Here is a 21,883-nt window from a genome sequence, read left to right on the forward strand (position 1 = left end):
AATGTCTCTCGAGCTGAACAAAGTATTGGTGATGTCAGCATTATAAATTGTATCTGCAAAATGACACAGCATTATGGGCATGAGCATTAATGAGCGTTGTAAATTTGTTTTTCAGTGACATTTTAGAGATTTATAAGCTTTAGCCTTGCATCTTATTATTAAGTAAGCATTAACTAATTGCATTTTGAAAACATAGAAAATGCTTTTAGGTTTTGTAACAATTAATATATTTATTACTTTTATTATTTAGTAATGAGTATAAAGTTTGTACTCTTAACTACGCAATTGGAATTTCTGCGTTGCAATCAGTTTTGTTTCTAGTTGCTGTATGAACTTGAAAATGATGTATATATATATATCTGGGCTCTTAAGGGAGAATGTTGCTTTGGGTTTACTTGTAGCAACAAGCAGGAGTTAACCAAATACAGCTCTTGTCGCCTTATGCGTAATTTTTTTTAATTTGTCAAAAAACGTTATGAATGAAACAGAAATTAAGCTCAATGTTTCCTTAAATTCATCACTTATTTTCATGCTCACCGAAACGCCCCCGGACGTGGCTTAAAGGCAAATTGATTTTCAATGCAAATATAGCTGTGAAAGAAACCCCGCCCTAGCTGTGTCCCTCTGCCTGCCTGCGCCGTTGAAAACGTTCCGTCGAAGTACACAGCAGATACATGTTATTTTATTTCTCTCGTGTTCGGGTTTTTTTTCCGCCCTCTTACCACTCGCGGCGTTTGGCAGATTTATGCAAATATTATTATATAGCAGTTCGGTATGTTGTGCTATGGTTTTTTGCATCGCTTTTCATTCTTTTCTGTTTTTGGTTTTTCTTTCTGATCAACCTTTGTTGATTGATTGCGAAACGGAATGCTTATCGTTGGTGTAATTATGTGGATGAGTGAGTTGTGATAGTAAAATCTGTGAAATATGAAAAGATTTTCATTTTGATTAAAATTATTTATCGCATTGAATTATGTAAAAATGTCTTTTATCAACGTTTAATTCGTATAATCAACATACGAATGGCGTTATAGAAAATTTTCTATAGCGTAGTCCATTTAATCGGGGTAAGCAAAAGATGAAAAGGAAATGTCACGCACAATGAAAAGCCTGCGCCGACAGCCGGGGCTTTCAGGTCGAAATCAATAATACCTTACCCAGTAAAAGCGTGTGGATGGGAAGAGCGAAAAGACCTGGTCGGGATTTGGGTGTGCGTTTTCGCTTCCCTCGGTATGGCAGGAAGCACGAAGAGGCAAGAAGGCACACACCGTTCTGAAGAAACACGGCAACGGTAGAAAAACCATGACGATAAAGACGCAGACGTTCTGTGAAGGTGAAGAAGGGGCAGACACATGGCAAGCACACAAGACCCACCACGGGAGGGAAAGAGATATGCTATCCACTTCTCCGGGGTTTTTGTCCGTGGGGTTTCATGTTTTTGTGGTGCATTGGCCATTGCCAAACCGGAAAACATGATGCGGAATGATGATGTCGAAGATGCACGCTGCGAAAGATCGCTTTTTAACTTATTTCTCCTATTGCTCTCATCTCTCCGGTGCTTTGGTTTCCTTTCGGCATTCAGCAGCAGCAGCATCTCGGCACTGTAGCTTCTTGTGTTTGCTTCTGTGGGTACAGCAGGGATCTTCCCTTTTCCCGTCATCGTTTCATTTCTGTTGGCGTATGTTTTGTAGCGCATTGTTGCGCGTCGTGTTGTGTGCTTTTACGGTAAATGTTGTACGTCTTTCAATCGTGGTGGCTTTAATTCATTCAATTTGGTGGAAACCGAAATTCCAGATAGCCCGGGATTGTGCTTGCTTTGCTTGCGCGAATGCGAAGGGAAGCAAGTGTGCAGGATTGTTGGTTGGGCCTCGAAGGTAATGTTATAATTTCACCACAATGAGTCATAAGCCAGAAGAGAAGGTACAAGTAATGGATGGGACAGAATTGAATTGAAATAAACAAAAGTGTAATAAATCATCGTAACGAATAGTGCGCTGCCTTTTGCACATGTTGCTTGTATTGGTTATTATCGTGGTGTAGATAGGAGCGGTCTCATGGCACATTGTTTAAGCGTACGGTCTTCAGTAACACAGGTCGACGGTTCGAATCTGATATGGGTGGATATTTTCCTTAAACATTTATATCTTATACTCATCTGGTAGGTTATATGGCTATGTTAGTATAATTCCAGTGAATGGATTAAACTCATGTAGAATAATAAAGTTTATCATATTTACCATTTTATAACTATATTACAAAATAATCAGGTGAATAATCCATGTTCTTCCACATTCCTAAATGTAGTGTGAAATAGTAAAAGACTTTCATACAGTTTGATAATATTTATGAATTACGCGCTAGAAACAGAGCTTCTAAATCAATCTACAAAGAATAGCAAAACCAGTTAAGCATGAATCTCTCGAGCAGAAATAAAGCAACACGAAAAAATAAACAAAAGTAGCAAAAGTGTACTTCAAGCCGCGTGGGTGGTGGTTGGGTTGCGCTTGTTGGCTGTGTTTTGGAACAAAAAAAAAAGGCGAGTGCGCTTTGGAAATATGTTGCCTCATGGTGAATGTTTTCTACCGTCATTATACCGACGTGGTTGAGCATGAGAGAGACAGAGACGCGCACAGGCTAAAATGGATTGGATGGAAAGCTGTTAGGGACAAACGCACGAACGAATCGGAGATGCGTTGTATGAGAAGTACCTTAGTTATGCTTGTGGTTAAATTAGTTACAAGTGTTTTGGATAGAATTGATTAGAAGAGTTGTGTATACAATTTAATTGACTATACATATTTTTATAATATAAAGTTTAAAACACATTCACGGTATTAATAAGTATATTTTTCTGCTGCAAAAGTTTAACACTTTCCAAAGAACTTATCAATCCTTCCGGCAATTGCAAAATGCAAAGGAAAAGTGGCAAGAGGGGCTAGTAAATCGGAACCAGAAAGTGTCCATGTTTTGTATGGGGAAGCCTTCTCCACAACCCTGGCTTCCTGAACGCTTTCCTCGTTTTTCCTATTGCTGTATGTGTGTGTGTTTGGTGCAGCTGTATGTGTGCTTTATTGTACGTGTGCTCGATTTCATAAGGCACACCACCATCAGGCTGCTCGACTTGTTTTTCGGTACCATGAAGGCGCAGCTGGGAGTGTGTGTGTGACGGAGCCAGGACTGAGGCCGGGACTGAGTAGGGGATGAAAGTTTAACTTGAGAGAAAATTGGAACTTCACCGACAAAACGCGGGGGTAAGGGTGGCTAGAGTGTGCTGAGGTTAACGACGAGCAAAAGAGAGCTAGCAAGGGAGAGAGAGAGAGAGACAGTGAGTGAGTGTGCGAGAGACAGCGAAAGGGTGGAAGGTTGTAGATAATATTCGTTTCATATCTCGTCCACTCGTCAGCACCGGTGCAAAGCATCCCTTCGACCCATCATAGAACGGAATAGATTGTGTGGGCGGGGGGGGGGGAGCCTTTTGCGGAAGGGAAGAATTTTGAGTTGAGTTTGAGTTGTACAGCAGCAAGAGCGCACACACCACCTCCTTGCGCGCTGATCCGGCCGGCCCCGGTGTTGCTTTCTTCCCTAATCCCCGGGAACGGGATACTTGGACGGAGGGAGCCTCAAGGTAACGCGATATTGAAAATGTTCCACCTCCGCACAGCAGCTTGGTGGTGTTCTGGCCGGGTTTTCATCCTGGTTTCGCTTCTGAATTTGCACAAATTTTGCAAAGCTCGTTGTGTGCTTCCTTGGGGCAACCATATACGGGGCGTTTCCTTGGCTAGTTTTCAATGCTTTTTTCTCTGTTGAACTCGGTTTGTTTAAGATTTTGATCAGCCCCAAGGCGGCACACTGTGGTTTTCAGTGCGTGCGTTTGCTGTGGTCAATTTATTTGATCATGAAAATGGATAATGATTCCGGTGTATTATAGATAGAGTTAGGTTAACATTTGATTTTAAATGGTACAACCCTGTCAATTAATTAAACCAATTACGAAGAATTTGATCTGACGATTCTTCGTTTGAAAACTGAAACGATCTGAAACTAACAGCATAACATTTAGATCATAATCGCAAAATAATCATTTATGGTTTAGCCTAGCTTTAACCCAGAACGAATGCTTTTGACTGCTTCTTTTACCTTTCGATCAAAAGTTTCATCCGACTGGATACTACATTCCAGTGTTGTCAGGAACGGTTGAAAAAGGTAGAGCCAAATGTGTACCGAACGACTCCACAAAAAGGAGAGCAGGTGGATCCTGTTTAGACGTCATCTCGACGGCTTCAATCCCACGGCTCGGGCACCACCAGTCAGCACATAAGCGGCGAACAGAGGAAAGGTGCTGCCAGGGTGCTTTTAAACTTGTTTCCGAAACGGCTCTTGTTCGCGTTTCAACTTCGGAATGGATCCGAGCAAATTGGAGGGTGAGGCGCGCATATTTAAAGAAAGGTGCTTGCGGGAACTTACTGTTGTGTTGGAGTCGTTGGTAAGAATTTTTCAAATTTTATTGCTTTATTCTCTGCGCAGGTACAACCAAACGCCGCAACGGGCCGACACTCCGTTGCTTTGGTGTATGAAATGTTTGGTTAATATTGAAGTGTGATTTATGTTATGACCTTGAAAAGCGGATTAAATAAGTCCAATATTATGAGTATTTTAATCCACGGCATGCTGAACTATGTTTGCCGTTTATGAACATGACAAATCTGGGACCTAGGGATTGACCCAGAATCACAATAAACCACATCCAAATCTAAACCCCCCCGAGTGTGTGGTGGCGATTGGTGGAAAATATTTACACTCGCTATCAAAATTTCGTTACCCCTAGGGCCCCGGTCCTCATCGTGTGGTCGTATTAATAACCTACTAACGAACAAGACAAACGACCGGCATGTACCTCCCGTTCCAGGGGTGAGATAAGATAAGACAGCTTCTCGCCGCGAGCCGCCCTGCCTCTTCTGTGTGTCATCTCGCTTCACGTACCAGGCCGCTGTGTGGCGTTCTGCGGCGGTTATCTGCTTAGACTTATTGCATATGTAGGTGTGTTGCGGGAGGAAACAACGCGAGGACAAGACGGGCGGCAACTTCTTACTCCGTTCGTCGGCCCCTGTTCCGCCGCACGTTCTCTCTCGTGTTTGTCAAATACATGTGTCAATTGGTTTGCTTTCGATGGCAAATGAAACCAAGCTGTTGAAGGCAAGTTTCGTGCTGCTGCTGCTACTGCCGCCCTTTTCTTCCCAGTGTGTCAAGACCAAAAACGAAGCAAAAGAAACACGTGCTTTCGTCAAACCTGTGTGCGTGTATGGTCGATCCGCATGTCTTTTTTTTTTGTTGCTGTTTTGCTGCGAGTGTATAGAGGCACAGCGCGTCGTTGTAAAGCATCGAAGAAAATCGCTTCTGTCTTTGCTGCCGCTTCCAAAAATAAAACTCTCAAAACAACCGCGCGCGCGGGGTGTGTCACGCCGGGGTGAAGCATAGGAAAGGAAGGAGCAATCGAGTGAGAGAGCAGGAGAGAATGAGAGGGCGAGGAAACATCAAACCCCGATGGTGGTGTGCTCTGTGTAGAGAGCGATTTGTGTGCGTTTTTAACGTTGCAGTTTATAATATTGGAGATCGTTTTGTGGCCATGTGGAGCGCAGCAGATAAGTCTCTTAATGGGTTATTTAAATAAAAGCGACGGTGTGAAGATCGATCGCTGACAAGCAAATGACTTTTCGTTTACGCTCGGTGCTGGTGTAGGATAGATGCTATCGAGATATATTCAAACAAATTGAAGCAAGAAATTCTAGTAAATTTACATCATCTACGAATTATTGTTTATTTATTTGCCTTATTGATAATTTATTTTATGAGGTGTTAGTATGTTCGTATGGCCTATTATAATATTTTATATGGAAACCAGCTAGCTGTCAAAATAAAGCGAAAAAAAAAATATTTGCAATTAAAGCTGTCAACTGCTCGAAAAGTACTGTAATCGAGCTCGATTTGCCGTTGCGATGAGTGTTTTTTTTGTGTATTTAATTGATTAAAAATACAAAATGGCATTAACGTTCAACTTTTTTTCTTGTTTTCTTCTCAAATTGTTTTACCATACATAACTAAACTTCTTCCTACTACGCCCCAAAACACAAACACATACAAAACCCAATATCTTTAAGACCGACGACGAAACCTTTTCGTGTGTGCAATTTTAATTTTGTGCCACATTTCAAAGCTGTCATTTTTGTATTTTTTCTCTCTCCTCTCTCCTTCCCTTGTTTTGAGTAAGCCAGTAAGTTACTGGGAAAAAAGAGGACGCCTGGGTCTGTGTGTGTGTGTGTGTGTGTGTGTGTGTGTGTGTGTGTGTGTGTGTGTGTGTGTGTGTGTTTGTGTGATGGTAAAAATCTTATTGATGTCGTATTTCCGCTGTACTTCAATTATTCATATCTCCTCGCACCAACCCGAAGACCAAAATAAGGGCCCCCATAGAGGAGGGTTGCAAAGGAGTGTGTGGGGAAGTAGGTTACTATTTGCTGGACACAATGCGGCTGTCCCCGAACCTGCTGCTACTAGGTACTACTGCCGACCTGGGTCCGGTCCGACCAGCAGTGTAGTGTACGCGAGGTGCGAGGGCTCCGGAAATCGATTTAACGAACTGAACGAAAACTACCCCAGAGACCGATACGGGCGCGGGGCGATGAAGGGTAGCGTTCGTAAGGAGAGCACGGGGGAGCACAGGGCTGGGGGATGGAAGCAAGCGTTAGCTATGCCACACAGTTAACCGATAGATTCAGCGAAAAGGCAGAAAAGAGAAAGAGAGCGTGATAGAGACAGCAAGAAGAAGATAAAGCAGGGTAAAAAGTTTCCCAGCTTGACGATACTTTTGCAACTCCAGCTTCATGTAGAGTTTTAGTTGATAAGTTGACTGGAAGGTTTGCAGAGAGATACAATTATGTTTATTTCAGGGAGAATAACTCGCAGAAAGCATACATTTAAACACGTTTTGCTTTACATAAAATAGCAATATAAAACAAATTTAGTCTTGTCTATTGTAAATAATATAAAATATAAATAGGAAAATAGTGAAACAATGTCAAGCACCATTTTTAGGCATTTAAATCCACTTCCCTGCTTGATCGGGACAATTTAATTGTGTTTTCCATTTCCTGACACATATCAAGTAACTTCCCGCATACTTTTGTCGGTCAAGGTGGAGGAGCAGGAAGAGCAGGCTTTCTGGGTGCTGAAGGGGCTCAGCAAAAGAGTATAGATCGTTACATAAAGCCTCCCCTCCTCAACCGCTCCCCGCGTCATAGCATAAACTGTTGAAACACGATAGAGATACGGTACCATCGGGGTGCGAAACGATACGCGCCGTGGTGCGATTTACCAACGAGCGAGCGAGCGAGCGAGCAAGAGAGCCGGCCAGCGCCGCTCTTCGAGGGGGTGTGCGACAGAGAGGCAACGGTTAAATAAGATTCAGCAGCAGCGGCAAAAGAAATGATGTTGAAATGTAGAGGGTTGATGGGGTGGTGGTGGGTTGCGTAAGGTAGAAGGTAGGGGTGGTATTGGGCAGGGGGGGGGGGGGGGTTGGTTCGGTACGTGCTCTTCTTGCAAGCGCCCCTGTAAATGGGATCGGAGCGAGATGGGAAAACCGCGCAGTACACACGAGCAAGAGCGAGAGGATTTTCGCTGGGAGAGAAGCATTTGTGTTTGTATGTGTGTGTGTATCTGCGTATGTATCTACCGTTGTGCAAGGCGCGCTATGTGTAGTGTGTTTGGGTGGTTTTATGTATATTCCGCGCCCTGTATGTATGCAGGCACACTTACCAGCCCACCGTCGCCACCCGCCTGGGAAGATGCGAAGAACATTTGCGAGTCATTAGAGCGGGGAAATAATCATCTGAATGATGGATAAGAAAATGAGGCGATGAGGGATAGACGGACGAGGAAGGAGGCGGTGGTCGTGCGGATTGTTTGTGCGAAAAGTGTGTGTGTGTGTGTACAGGTCTTGCTTAATTTTTTTGACATTTCAATTCGATTCTTGCATCAATAATGAGTAGCGCGGAGAGAGGGGACACGGCAGTGATAATCGATGTGATATTAATTTAATTATTCATAGTTTATCTCTTCTCACTGGACAGTACAGAAACGAACCAACATTAAACTATGTAGTTTGTTGTATATTTGTTTCATTGGTTTTAATTATCTTTCCCCTTCTTTTTCCCACTCTCGTGGTTTGCTGTTTGTACCTACCGCCAACGTGATGCTGTCACCTTGAACTTCTTTGTGCGCTGTGTGTCTCTGTGTGTGCTTGTGTCTGTGTTTGTCGTTCATTTTGTTTAAAAACCATTTGAGCTACTTCTCGGTTGCACTTGCCACTCTCGGCACCGGAGCAAGATTGCAATTTGTTTTTGTTTGATTTACGTTTCGCAAATCCATGCTGATGGAAGTTGGTGGAGTTGGTTTTTTATTTATTTGTCACTAGGACGGATGTGTGTGTGTGTGTGTGTGTGTGTGTGTGTGTGTGTGTGTGTGTGTGGGTGTGTGTGTGTGTGTGTGTGTGTGTGTGTGTGTGTGTGTGTGTGTGAAAGGGAGATATGAGGGGGCTTTGGCAGTGCCCGGAATAACAGTCCAGGACTGTGGTTGGACCTTGAGCAATTGAGAGCATCTGTAAATAAAATGGGGAAAACGGGGAAAATGGATCGCCCAGCAACGTCGTTTGTGCTGTGCTCTCCAACGAAAAAAAAAAGCATCTCTGCCCCTGCCACGAGCGCCACCGTTCTCCTCCAGAGCAAATAGGAAGAAAAGCTCCATGTTCCGAAATCGAATCGAAATTGTGTGGAGGCTGAATGGGGGGAAGGAGCCGCGGCGAAGTGTTTGTGAATCATGTATTATGTATGCACCGTGCATAGATGAAATTTACTCTTGTGCTACTCTAGCGCGCACGGTTTGGGGTCGTTTTGGATTTAGAGTTTTTGACACCCCTCCCCACGGACACACACACACGCACGTGCGCGGATATCACACCGAGGCGACGACCGATCACCTTGAAGGTGTGGAAGGCATTGTCACTGGGGGACGAAAAGGGCAGCGTTGAATGCGTTTTCGACCATTCGGAATTGTTTTTTCGTTGTTCTGTTCTCTTTAGATGATGTTCGATGTTGTTCTTCTTTAATATGGTTGAAAACAACCTTCGGATTTGATGTTGTTATTGTTGTTGTTCGTGGTGGTGGTGCTGCTGCTGGGTACTTCTGTGTTACAGTCACGGTATGTTCGACCTCGCATCGATCGCATTTTTTTTCTACTCTGTTTTTAGTCTCTCTCTCTCTCTCTCTCTGGTTGCAGCTTTAGTGTACACAACGGCACTTCGCCGCGTTGTTTCGTCATTCGGTTGGTTGTTTTTTTTTCTTCTCTCTGCTCACAGTTTTGGCAACAATTCTAGGTGGGTTTGCTTTGGCAAAGAAAGGCGATTTTTATGCATTGGAATTTTGCCCTCCTTACTTTACTCAAAGGGGACAGTGTGAACAAGAGTAGCACGAAGAAAAGCATTTCATGTAATGTGAAGTGCAATGTTAAACTATTCTTTTATTTTCTTACGGGCTAGATACATAATAATTGTGTTACAACAAGAATAAAGCTGGCATTAAATATGAAATGAATTACAATTATAATGCAATTCCTTCAAGAAGTAAACGGTCGCTCATGCTCGTAGAGCGCACGCGGCAAATGGCGTTGTTGTGCGGTGTTTTGCCTATGAATATTCATTACGCAAGTAGCACGTATGCCCGGGACGGTAGTATACACGGTAGGCTACTTTTTATGCCTTCAAAGTGAACCCCATACCAAAGGCAAATCAATCTCTAATAGGCAATGGGCACGGGCGTGTGCACATTACTTGCCGTGGGATTACACGTAATACTTAACCATGCAAAGTAGTCTTTCTACCTCTTGCTGTGTTGCTTTACGAGCAGAGTGTGTATTTTTGGCAATGCTATGAATAAAGTGACAATTTAATAAAAATGTTAATTAGAAAAAATACTGTAAAAACTTTTTTAAATTATTTTAAATGTAAGTTTTTCTTGCAACCTCTCCCAGTGATGCTATTTTTGCAATCGTGCGTCTTCTAAGCATTTAAAGTCCGTATTGAAAACCTTGAATGCGACACTCTTATACACACATACACATCGTCAACTGTCGTATGAAATGTACAGCGAAACATTAACCTCCAAACCAGTACCAAACGTGGCAATGTCCACTTCTCCACCAAGAGAGCCGTTGCGATGTGCCGTTCGCGGGGTTCAGGGACCTTGGAGCAGTGAGGTGTGGTGTGTTGGCATCCCACACACACACACACACACACAACCCCCTGGCCATCCCAGACGCGCTCGCTCGCAAGTCGATCTATCAGGCCTGTCCGGAATCAACCCCGAAAGGGGGGCACACACGAAATTAAACAACGGACAGATAAAACACAAAAATAAGATCGCAACCTACCAACTCTCTGGGTTGTGAGGAAGGGGGAGGGTAGCAGCTAGCGAGCAGATTCTCGTATTTCGTCTTACGCGAATATGTTACACGAATTAAGCGTAAGCGATTGTATTGGAGATCGTATGGGAGTAGAGCGATGAGAAGAGGGGAAATGCTCGGTGCGACGACACGTACACAGCTAACTCGTGATATTTTTGTTCACAACAATCGTAGCTCTTTGTTCTAAGCCCTTGAAGGAAGTAAAGGTCTATTTTTGGTAGAAAAATATATAAAATAAATAAATAAATAAATAATAAAATATCTAGAAAAGGCATAAGATATCATCTAAAATTTGAAACCTTACTATTTTGTTCAAATGCATTGCTTGTTTGCTTCATAACATTACACTAACCACTTGTACCAATGTACACGCTTGTATAAATAAACTATTGCTGTCAGCGCCCTCTTTCGTAAACTATGTGCAACTGCCTGCTCATGTTGCTTTGAGAGAATTAATCGATTTGCTTATAATTTGCTCGAAAACACGTCGTTTATTCCCATAAATGTATAAAAAGTAAAGAAAAGTAGTTAATATATTTATTGAGAGGTTCTGTGCTCAATCTGTGTTGCCTTTATATTCACTATCGAGAGTTTAAAATAACAGACATCTTGTTGAGTGGCCCCCGTCGTCTCTCGTTCCAAGCATATGTGGTCGCGCGGGGTGGACAAGGCAAGAAGAAGGTCCACGTTTTTCACGTTTGTCCGTTGTGTATGCAAGTTTCTATGTGTGTGTGTATCGATGTGTGTTGTAAGCACATTCGTCAGCGCTCGTTGCATGATAACAGACGCTTTGTGCAACTCTCGCTGCAACTAACCCCCTCCCTCTCCGAGCGCAAAGGCGACTCTAATGCTTCCCCAATTTCCTTCCCTAATTCTACCTCATATGGCATTGAAAAAATGAATAAAAAAACACTCAAACACACACAGCGGGTCCTGCCTTTGCCTGGGGTTGTGCAAATCAAGTGCACATCGTGATTTGGTGGAGCCAAAAGGGAGGGGAGAGGGTCGATCCGTCGAGTGTGTTCGCGCTACCATCCTTAGCTGCTGCATCCATTTGACTTTCCCGTTTGACACGGACAGCGCTCCGAGCGAAGGAGGAGGGGCGGGGAGGGGGTGTTTGTATGTGAGCGGCTAAAACGAACATGCTTACACCCCCTTCCCCCCACCATCCTACCGGACGCGGGTCAGTGTGGAGCTGGAAGAGTGGCGAGTTGAATTAGTTTCAGATCAAGATCGAAGTACGCTGTTGAGTGGAGGGAAGGAAAGGGATGGTGAGGAGAGTTGTTGCATTACCCGAGCCCCGTGGTAGGTAGAGTAAGGTTTGATTGCGTTATGCTCTCTGTTATTATGTTTCTCCCTCTCTCTCTCTCTCTCTCTCTCTCTCTCTCTCTCTCTCTCTCTCTCTCTCTCTCTCTCTCTCTCTTTTCTCTCTATATCGATCTCTCTCACTCTCTATCTAAACTTTCAACACAACCCGCACCCATTATCACTTCATCCAAGCGCCCTTTCCACTTCCCCCAACCCACCCTCTCCACCATCGAGTACCATGTTGTTGAAGAGGGTGGGGTGGTGTACTCCTTCTGCCCCAGTGCTGCTTGCGTGTGCACGGAATATATTTATCGGGCCGCGCGCGCGTGTGTGTGTGTGCTGTGGTTTTGTACGATTAGTTTTATTTTTATAGATGAGTAAATCGCGCGCGGAAACCGACGAAATCGGTCATTCAAAAGTGTCAAATTGGTCGTTTTTGTTCTGTTTTTATTTTTCTCTCATTTTGCCTTTCGAATGGTTAAGTTTGATTGTTGGTGGATGCTTCCGAAGTGTTATGTGGTAATGTGGTGTGTGTTGCTCGTTAATTTATCACTCATCAGTGCAACTCCTCTCTGTGTGCCGTTCGCAGTTTGGTGCTTACGTAATGTACAAAACGTGACAGCTTCTCGCTGCATGCATTTCCGATGTTTTCTTCTTCTTTTCACGTTGCAACGAAGAACAGTGACTAGAAATAAAGAAGGTTATATTTTTTTTTATCAAACACATTTTTTGCCGTAGAAAACGGAATGTTAATTCCATGGCGATCAATAATAGCTCCATGCAAGATGCCTCCAGGGCACGGAGAAAGTGAAGCGAATGAGAATGCCGTTCATCTGACATCCCCTTGTGTGTGTATGTGTTTCGGAACGTTCACTTTTTAAGCTTGAATGTTTTTAATTCGATATATCTTTCTTTCCCAAAATCTCAAGAAAATCCATTTGTGACGCTTTGTTTTTTTTTTGTATTTTCACGGGAGGTGGCCATTTTGCTACCCTTTCTAAGCGTGTTTAGGCATGGTTTGTTTGTGAGAGTTGTTCAAAGAATAGTTCTGCCTAGCTATCCGCAGTTCCAACAGCATGCACGAAGCCTGTTGGAATATTTCATAAAACAATTATGTGTTTGCCCTATCAAATCGTGTATAACTCAAAAGCACCGACGTCGTTACTTCGCGCTGCTTCCCAAAATGCCATTAAAAGTACATTATTGTTGGCACACACTACTACTCACCACCTCACCACGGCTAGTGGCGGAAAAAAAGAAACAAAATCTTCATTAACCAACCTGCCTCTGCCTGCAATTGTTCCAATAAGAATTGTGCATCATTTTTCATTTGACAACTTGTACACACCAACATACACACACAGACATGTTCGCGGCATTTTAACTGACCAGGAAAAAGGTGGCCAAATGCGTGCTGGGAGGAGATATCTCCTCTCCGCCAGGGCGCTGCTTATTTTCATTCGTAAATGAATATTCACTGCAACCGGCAGCCGCGCGCGTCGTTCGTGTGTCCGCCTGCGCGCCTCTTCTGTGGTCTTGTCACCCTCCCCACCCGCAAATCGCCAACAAGTCTGCTTCGTTCTATCTCATTTCCACTTCACGCGTTATTCACGTTCGCGCTCAAATGAAGGGTGGTTAAGCATATGGGGGGTTGATGATGGGTTGGAGAGCGTGTGTGTTGTTGAGGGGGTTGGAATTGTTGTTTTGTTGTTTCTCTCCATACCGGCCACGACTGCGCTTTGTGCGAGAGAGAGAGAGAGAGCGCGTGAGAGTGGGAAAAAGGGTGGAAGAAGGGGGTAGTGAAGAAACAGCGTCAGGGTCGCGCTTTACGTCTCCCTTCTCCCCCCTGCACTCTCCTCGCCCGTTACACGACGCTTCTGGTTCCGTTTCGTTCCGTTCCGTTCCGTTTCCTTTCCTTTGGAGTGATGCGACGCAGCAGGGGGGGGAGGGGGGCGGTTGGTTCGATGCTAACTCTGCCGGGTTGGGGCGTGGAGCGGAGGGGGAGGAGGGGTGAGTATGTTACTTGAACGCAGAGCCGTCTCCGGTTACACACCTTGAGGGGGTCACTTTCGAGACCGGACCGGGGCGAAAAGAGAGCGAAAGGAACGCGCAGCGCCCGAGCAGTGGCACATATGTGTTTTTTGGGGAGTTCAGTTGGGTTGGGGTGGGGGTGGGGTGCGTAGGGGGGTTTTGGATTTATATCGATGACGGTGCAGTGCTGGGGTTTTGGCGTTTTTTGTCGTTGTTTAGTGTGTCGATTTTTTATCTCCTCTCTGTGTCTAACTAATAACTTAACGCTCTAGGGATGAGAAGATTACATGAAATAGATCGAGCAGCAGCAACTCGGCCTTTGTGCGATTGAAGCGAAGCGCCGGACACAAGGTGTGCAATGGAAGGGAAAGATGGAACGAATAGGAAAAAAAAAACCCGTCACCCGCCACATTAAGTGCGGATTTCACTTAATGCATCACTCACATGATTAATGTATCAGATGAGCTTATTTCATCCTCCCCCTCGGGGCGCGTTGATTAATCCAATACTGGCATACCTGTTTAACAATCTAAGCTGCGATAAAAGCTTTTTTCTAATTCAGAGAAACTTTAGCAAAAACCGTTTTATTTGCTGTGATCGTATTGTTGGAGAGCTATTGAATTGATAAATATTTATTCATAACCAACAGCAAGAGGAAAGATAAATCGAAACGAGTTTTTTTTTTGTTCCGTATTTACGTGAAATCGTAAATGATCAACGCAAACTCAATCACGACGCCATCACAATAATTAACGCTCCTCACGACAAAGAGAGGGCACAAATGTGGCATAACGGCTATTTAGCAGCATATTCACACACATACACGCACCAATACAGATGTGTATCGCATGAACATATACTGTATAAAGTGTGCAGTTTTTGTTTTTGTTTGGTGTAGTTGGAGTGTTTCTTTGTTGTCGTGTTCTTTTTTTGTGCGTTTTCGTTTGCTTCTCAACGGTGCAGCTAACGCAACCCTCTCCGGCATCGGTGGCTAATAGGAGAAGAGCTAATTGGCGCTAAGAGGAATCAAATGCCTGGTTGTTGTGTTCGAGCAACGGGGTGGAAGGGGCGTGTGTGGCGTTTGCATTTTATTTACTGCAATTGGCGAACAACGTGTACAACAAAAGCGGACGGAAGTGTACATCGCCAAGGATTGCGATGCGCGCGAGCGCGTGTAGGCAAGGTTTCACCGGATATTCCTTCTGTGCCGTTGCTAGAATTTGTGTGTTGAACCTTGCTATGCATATAACCAGCGTTGTTCGTCCACTCTACTTTACTGTTTGTTGGTTTGCATCATGCTCTTGTAAATGTTGAGGAATTATAATTATTCTGAATATGCATTGAGGCAGCATTTTTTTCCCAGCAAAGACGCTGCTGAGCGTGTTGTGCATTTGTCTGAATTCAAAGTCATTCTCTCTTACCTCTTCTTACCGATCCAGCGCCTAGTCTATTTATTCAATATTAATTTATGCGACATCCGCTCGATCGATTGGTCTCGGTGATCGATGGATTGAAATTTGTCCAGCATAACTGATTTGCTGTCTGCCTGCCGGCCACTACCCGCTTAGTCTTCTGGTCGATCTTTAACGATCGTGCGTTTGGCTGTCCCCGCTGGCGACATAATCGATGGTTATAAATCATTTTCTTACCCATTAAGGCACACACGTGGAATCTGTGTGGAAGTAGAGACTTCCAGGTACGATCGTCGAGGATTTCGTCATTAGCTTTACCGATCGCTGTGTATTCGCGCGTACCATGGTGTGTCTCGTTTCGTGACAAACGAATGAAAAAACGTTTAGCCGTGTTTGCAGATGGTTTCTACAGACCAACCTGAGAAGGATAACCAACCTCGACTCAGGAGGGACAACAAAAAAAAAAAAACAATGAACTTCTTCTCTTCTACCCATTTATGAGCTAAGTAATGGATTTTTATGGGGCGTGTTACATTATTGGTGGGTCGCCACTTACCCTCTCTCGCTGGACTGGCTGGTTTGGTCGGCGGGTCTTGGAGTTCTTGGATGATGAGGCGAAAACAACATAGATAGGGAGATAAAAGAGCATGTAATGGAGTTTTGAAATATGTCGGGTATTTAGGTAATGATTTCTGCAGGTACACCTGATGTAGTTTAGGGCTTTAATGTAATGCGGTGGTGTATGAAAACCTGTTTGGTTGGTGTTGGAGGCTTTGAAGTGGATTTTCCAGCTGCGTATTGAATTGAACGTACTGATGCATCTTATTATCCTTGTTTGATTCGGTATGATAATAACTTGGGGATAACCGGCGCCTACGCATGAGCTGTTAGGACCTATTAGATATGATGAGATGTACAACTTTTAAGACAATCAGACATCTTACCTGAGTAGAATATGTTTTGATTGGGATTGGAAAGATCTTCCTACGATTTACCTAAAACATTCGCGGGTAGTGATATTCCAATTGTGTGTTTAGGTATAAAACCGACACTTTTCACTGTGAAGTTGGTCAGTCTTTCTCGGTATATCTTTGGGAGAACTGTGACCGCGCTTCGTCTGTGACAGGCACACGGTCACAAACATGAAGAAACTCGCAACCATCCTGCTCGTAGTTGTCTGGTGCGGTTTGATCAAACTATCTGCAACTCAAGAAGATACTACGGCAACGCGCCAAAACCGTGAATTGGAGACAGCACTGCAAGATCTGTTCGAAGAGAGCGACTTTCAACATGATGTGGAGGAAGGTCGACATCTCATCGCCCAGAAGCGAGAGGAGCGCAAGGTGCTGAAGGAGCTGTACTATTTAGTGAAAGTGCTGCAAGCTTTCCGGCGTCCGAATGCGTACGGCAGTACCGTGTTCAAGAGTGTGATCGATCGTATTACGAGCAAGGAATTGGTCGAACTGCTGGAACGAAAACTTCGGCGAGAGAAGGGATTCGAAGTGATATCGCGCATCGGAATGAATGGAACTGTTGTTCCGGATCCGCTACAGTTTCAGCTGGCCAATGATTATCGAGTACTTGCGCCCGTTCTCGTGCGCACGCTGCGCCGCGTGCTGAGCTTGAAGAATGTGCCGGAAGTTCTGCAAGTCGACGAGAAGAATAACTTCCTGTACGAGCTGCAATGGGACGTGCAGAACGAGTGGATGAGTTTACGGGAGGCTGCAAACAATTTGCAAGGTGATGGGGTGGGTCTGGTCCAACCGGTGGAACTGCACCCGAATACAGAGTACCTGGGAACGGGTGTGGTTCCCGACAAGGTGTACGAAAAACCGATTCCAGTTGTTCCTGAGGACTCGAATGTTGAGTTTGTTGATACTGGCGCCGATGATTGGACAAAAAACCCGATCGCCGTTGGGTATCAGTGGGCTAGAGATGTTGCTGCAGCACCCGAGGAACTTGAAAATCTTTCGTGGGAAATTGAGGAAAGACGAAACTCGCCCCGACTGCCCGATCCACCGCAACAGCCTCCGGTGGTGATCATCCAGCAATCTACAACGAAAATCTCGGAAAAACCGGCGCCAGTTCTTCCTGCAAGACCGCTACCACCAAAGGTGCGTCCATTTCCGGTGGTTGTGAGTGCGCCGGCTCCTGCGCTGGCAACGCAACTGTCCGTGGAGGTGGATCGTGTCACGCGTGAGCTGATTGCCGTTGAGCTGGACAAATTTCTGCTGCAGGTGGAAGACCTGTCCGGCGTGGACGGATTTGCGAAAGAGTTCGATCGGTCGGATCGTGCCCGGATGGTGGGTTGGGTGAGGCAGTTCTACGCACCGACGGTTGGGCTGGATCAGCGCGAGTTTGTGCGGGCATTGCGACGGTTGCTGAAGACGAAACAGCTACGACGCGGCCGGCCCGATGTGTTGGATGCGCTCGATTATCTGCAGAAACAGTTGGAGCGAGAGCGGAGGGACGGATCGAGCGAAGATTTCTTGATAGACGAACGAATTGGTTTAGAATAAAGAGAGACATTGGGGTCGGCATTGTGTTTATGGATATTGTGTTGGATGCGCTCGATTATCTGCAGAAACAGTTGGAGAGAGAGCGGAGGGACGGATCGAGCGAAGATTTCTTGATAGACGAACGAATTGGTTTAGAATAAAGAGAGACATTGGGGTCGACATTGTGTTTATGGATATTGGAGGTTTAATAAATGGTTGAAAAGTGTAACCACACGTGTATTCTGACTTATGGTCGTTTGTTGAATGAGTTTGTTGTTTGCAATTGAGTTATTATCATTTGGATAATATATGCTAAATCTTAAGATCTTCATGTATCGCACGTTTCTAAAACATTTCTTCTTTTTCCTGCTTCTTTTCTCCTCAGGTCGTTGGTGGACCTTGCGGCTACCATGGCTCGTACACGTTCTTCAAGGGCGTTAAAATATCGTTCGGCCACAAGGGAGCGCACGATTCGGGCCCGAGCTCGGTAGCCAGCCAGCCAGCGCCCGCTCCGGGCAGCGGAAGTGTTGGTGGTGGTCCGTTAAACAGCACTGCCAACGCAGCTACTACCCCAACTGCTACCTCCTCCTCCACGGGCAACAGCAGTAGTACGAGCAATGGCCACGACCGGCGACGTCCTTCCGTCGACATTCCCAGCGAAGGCATCGCTGACTCACCTGGTTCCGACGCCACACCGCCCCCAGCCACCAGCCGATCGCCGGGCAAGGGGGGCGAGACAGCGGGAGAGGAACAGGATGAGCGGATGAGGGACCGCAGCAGCAACAACGGTGGTCACAACACTGCCCAGTGCAATCAAACCAATGCCAATAGTAGTGCTGCGCCGATGAATGGCGGCAGCAGCAGCAGCAGCACCAGTAGTAGTAGTGGTAGTGGTAATAGTGGTAGCAACAGTACTAGTAATAGCAATAGTGATAGTAACGGTAACAGCGGTAGCTCTAGTGCCAACGGTGGCAGCAGCAGTGGTAAGAGTCAAAATGGCAACCAACCGAAGCCAAAACAAACGCAACGAAAATGTGTCAGCGAAAATGGCAACAGTGGTGCGGGTACGGGGGCGAGTGGTGTTGGTGGTAGCAGCAGTGCCAGCAGCAACGGTACCAGCACCAGAGCCGGCATCAACAACAACCTATCCCGACTAGCGTCCCTCGACCGAGAGTAAGTATTTCGATAGATTGAGCGAGGGAGAGCGGGTTCGTTGTTTAATATTGTTCAAGTTTTTGACTATTTACCTTTTCTAGTTACACATTGTCATTAAAATCGTTTGCTTTTGCACTTTTTTGCGTTGGTTTAGATAATATTTTATGATTTTGTTGTGTAATCTTTCCTTGAATATGTGTAAGTCATTTGCTACTGCATTTTATGTACGTATTTTTACTCCTTTTTAACCTTTCTACATACATTAGAAAGCGTGTAACGATGATGTTAATCCATCGGGCAATCGAAACTATGCTAATGGCAACCCCCGTTCACCTGTGGTGATCTACTCGATTGTATCTTAAATTGAGTGTTTTGGGGTCCAAATCGTTGTCGTTAGTGCAAAATTCGCGGTTTTATTTATCGTGTCTTCCCTGTTTAACATATCTCTCGATAGCCATCAGGCAGTGAATTCTTTAAATAAATTCCGGTTTCGTTTTCCATCCTTCCCGTTGCCTTTGTTGTTTTTGTCGACCTGAACCTTATGCGTTTGGGTGTGCTAGTGGAGTTCTTCCCGCATCCTCTCGCTAGGTGTGAGTGTTTCAACAACACACCACCTCCCTTATGCTTGTTGGTTTGATTTTGTGCTGACCGAGGCGTGGATTGGAGAACGACGACTCTCTGCGCGCGGCTCGTTAGTGTTCCGTTTTATTGATTTGTGTGTTTCGTGCACACGCTGCTGCTGCTGCTCATTCATTTGTTTGTGTGTGTGTGCGCACATGTGTGCGCCTGTGTGTAAGTGTACACGTTCTTTTACACAAGCTCCGGTTGCCATAGCGTGTTAGAAGCGGTGGAAACCGTGTGCCCTATATATCTTTGTGTGAACAAAGTAACAAAGATATGAAGGCGGCAGCAAGGTTCGGCGAAGGGTTCATGATACATACATGTGTGTAGCGACTTATGAAAGAGTGTTCTGGGAACAATATTGCTTTATTTCCAATTTTGAATTGCTATCAAGCCATCTAGAAGTAATAGTTAAGCTATTTATTTGTTAAATTTAAAAGCATTAATTTGATTTGGTATGAAAACGTTTGAGTGTTTGAGGATGAGAGCGAATCTTGCAACAGTGCGAACCGGATCGCGACCGTTAGGATTTTGCATTTGATTAAGCAACACCAGCAACAAAATAATCGCGTAGATCCCAATGTCCCAATATGGCAGAGAATGGATGGCAAAGAACCAACTCCCTCAGCTCTCAGCGCGCGCGCTCTCTTTCCTGCTCATCGTCGTTTATTAATCGTTGCGCTTTTTGTCTCTCTCTCTCTTTTTCTGTTTTGCAGCCATCACTACCGACCGCTGGTGCTGGCACTGGGCGACTGCATTCCGGTCCGGCCGTGGTCCGACTCGCCGATCGCGTGCCTGGCCGAGCTGCGGATGGTCTGGCGGGATCGGAACGAGCAGTGCCTGCTGATAGCCCTCCGGCTGTACTTTTTGCCGGAAAACACACCGTCGGGCCGCAACTGCCATGGCGAGGTAAGTGTTTCAATGTTTCTGTGTGTCTGTGTGTCTGTTTTGTGAGCACAGAGGAGCCAAGCGTGACCATGAAATATTGCTTAATCGTTGCTGTTGCCTGGCCGCTAGCGGCGGCGCCGTCGTCGTCGTTGTTGCAAGTAAAATGTTTAAGTGAATCGATTAGAAATCTTGCAACTAAAACTACAGAAAACAGAATTAGCCTTCAGCTGACATGTTTACAATAGGTGCATTTTGCACTTTTCCCCGTTTAAATAAACAATCTAATTACAAGTGTTGATTCTAGCCGTCCTGCAATGATTGGACGTTTTATTACATGGCAGCTCAAACCTCCTCGGCACTTGACATTGTTCCATGCCCTCCGTCCGTGGTATGTGTGTGACAGACAACCGTAACGAAATTTAAATGATGTGTCACCGATGTCAAAGTTGTTGTGCAAGCCGACAAAAATGAAAACCATTTCCCAAAACCAGTTCGGAGAAAACGGTGAGAGATAGGGGGGGGGGGGGGGGGGGAGGAAGGAGCGTTTGTGTCGTGTTCAATTTCAACCCAATTCTCATTCATATCTCTAATGCTCTGAAACAGCATGTGTGCTTCAAATGTTTGGCTGCCCAACTTATCTCCTCCGCTGGTGTGTTTTAGTCATTCTTTTTTCCCGCTTCATTCGTTCGTTCGAGATAACGAATAACAAACGAGAAGCTATGTAGGGCAATTGTTTGCCATTTAAGGGGGAATAAATTAAATAAAATGAAAAAAAACCGTGATGCTTGGAAAAATATTATAAATAAAAACTTGATTAATATGAATTTGGTAGAAAATTAATCGCCATATGTGTCAGCACGGTACTTTACAGCGATTTAGTCCACGTGAAACTGCTCTCTGCTGCCCCGGTGTGGACGTTTCGTGATGAAGATTTTCTTCTGAGCGTTTTTTTTTTCATTCTTTCATTGCCCATCCTTCAAATGCCCCATTAGCGAACCCCGCCATGAACCCGTTTAATGTACTCCGGTGCTCGCTCGGAGCTGCAGTCGGCGGAGAAGCATAAAAATGTATGCTTCCATTCAGCCGACCACATGCATATAGGCTTGCACACATTTTCCACCTCAACTGCCCGCCGCCAGCGTGCTGCTGACTCCCTTTTCTGTTGTACAATATGTAGTGCCGAATGGTACTTTTTATTCCGTTTAATTTTTTATTTTATTACCACACATTACACCATCGCTCGTCACTTCGTTATCAATGTGTGTGGGGCGGGGGAATTGTGGCTGATGCTCGTTCGGGCGGAGAAGGGCAACAGCAGCAGCAGCAGCAGCCATGACTCTTTCTCAGTTTGGCCGTGTCAATTGCAGTTAACCTTAACGCACACACGGTGTGCAGTTCAGGCGTGTACATGAGAGTGTTTCCGCACCTGCGCCTACCTATCTATTCCACCCCTTTGGGGCTTAC

The 21,883-nt window shown here is 45.1% G+C and overlaps 1 protein-coding gene across 5 annotated transcripts in view; it reads left to right on the forward strand.

Annotated features, from left to right (window-relative positions):
• Positions 1-21,883, forward strand: part of LOC121600479 — a 62,477-nt gene that overhangs the window by 18,101 nt on the left and 22,493 nt on the right. For all 5 annotated transcript variants that reach the window (XM_041929111.1, XM_041929113.1, XM_041929114.1 and 2 more), the window contains exons 3-4: positions 18,141-18,928; positions 20,248-20,440. In XM_041929111.1, the coding sequence (XP_041785045.1) occupies positions 18,141-18,928; positions 20,248-20,440 (981 nt within the window). The remainder of the gene's footprint in view (positions 1-18,140; positions 18,929-20,247; positions 20,441-21,883) is intronic.

The sequence above is a fragment of the Anopheles merus genome, chromosome 3L (assembly GCF_017562075.2).
Source record: "Anopheles merus strain MAF chromosome 3L, AmerM5.1, whole genome shotgun sequence".
NCBI classification, from domain to species: domain Eukaryota; kingdom Metazoa; phylum Arthropoda; class Insecta; order Diptera; family Culicidae; genus Anopheles; species Anopheles merus.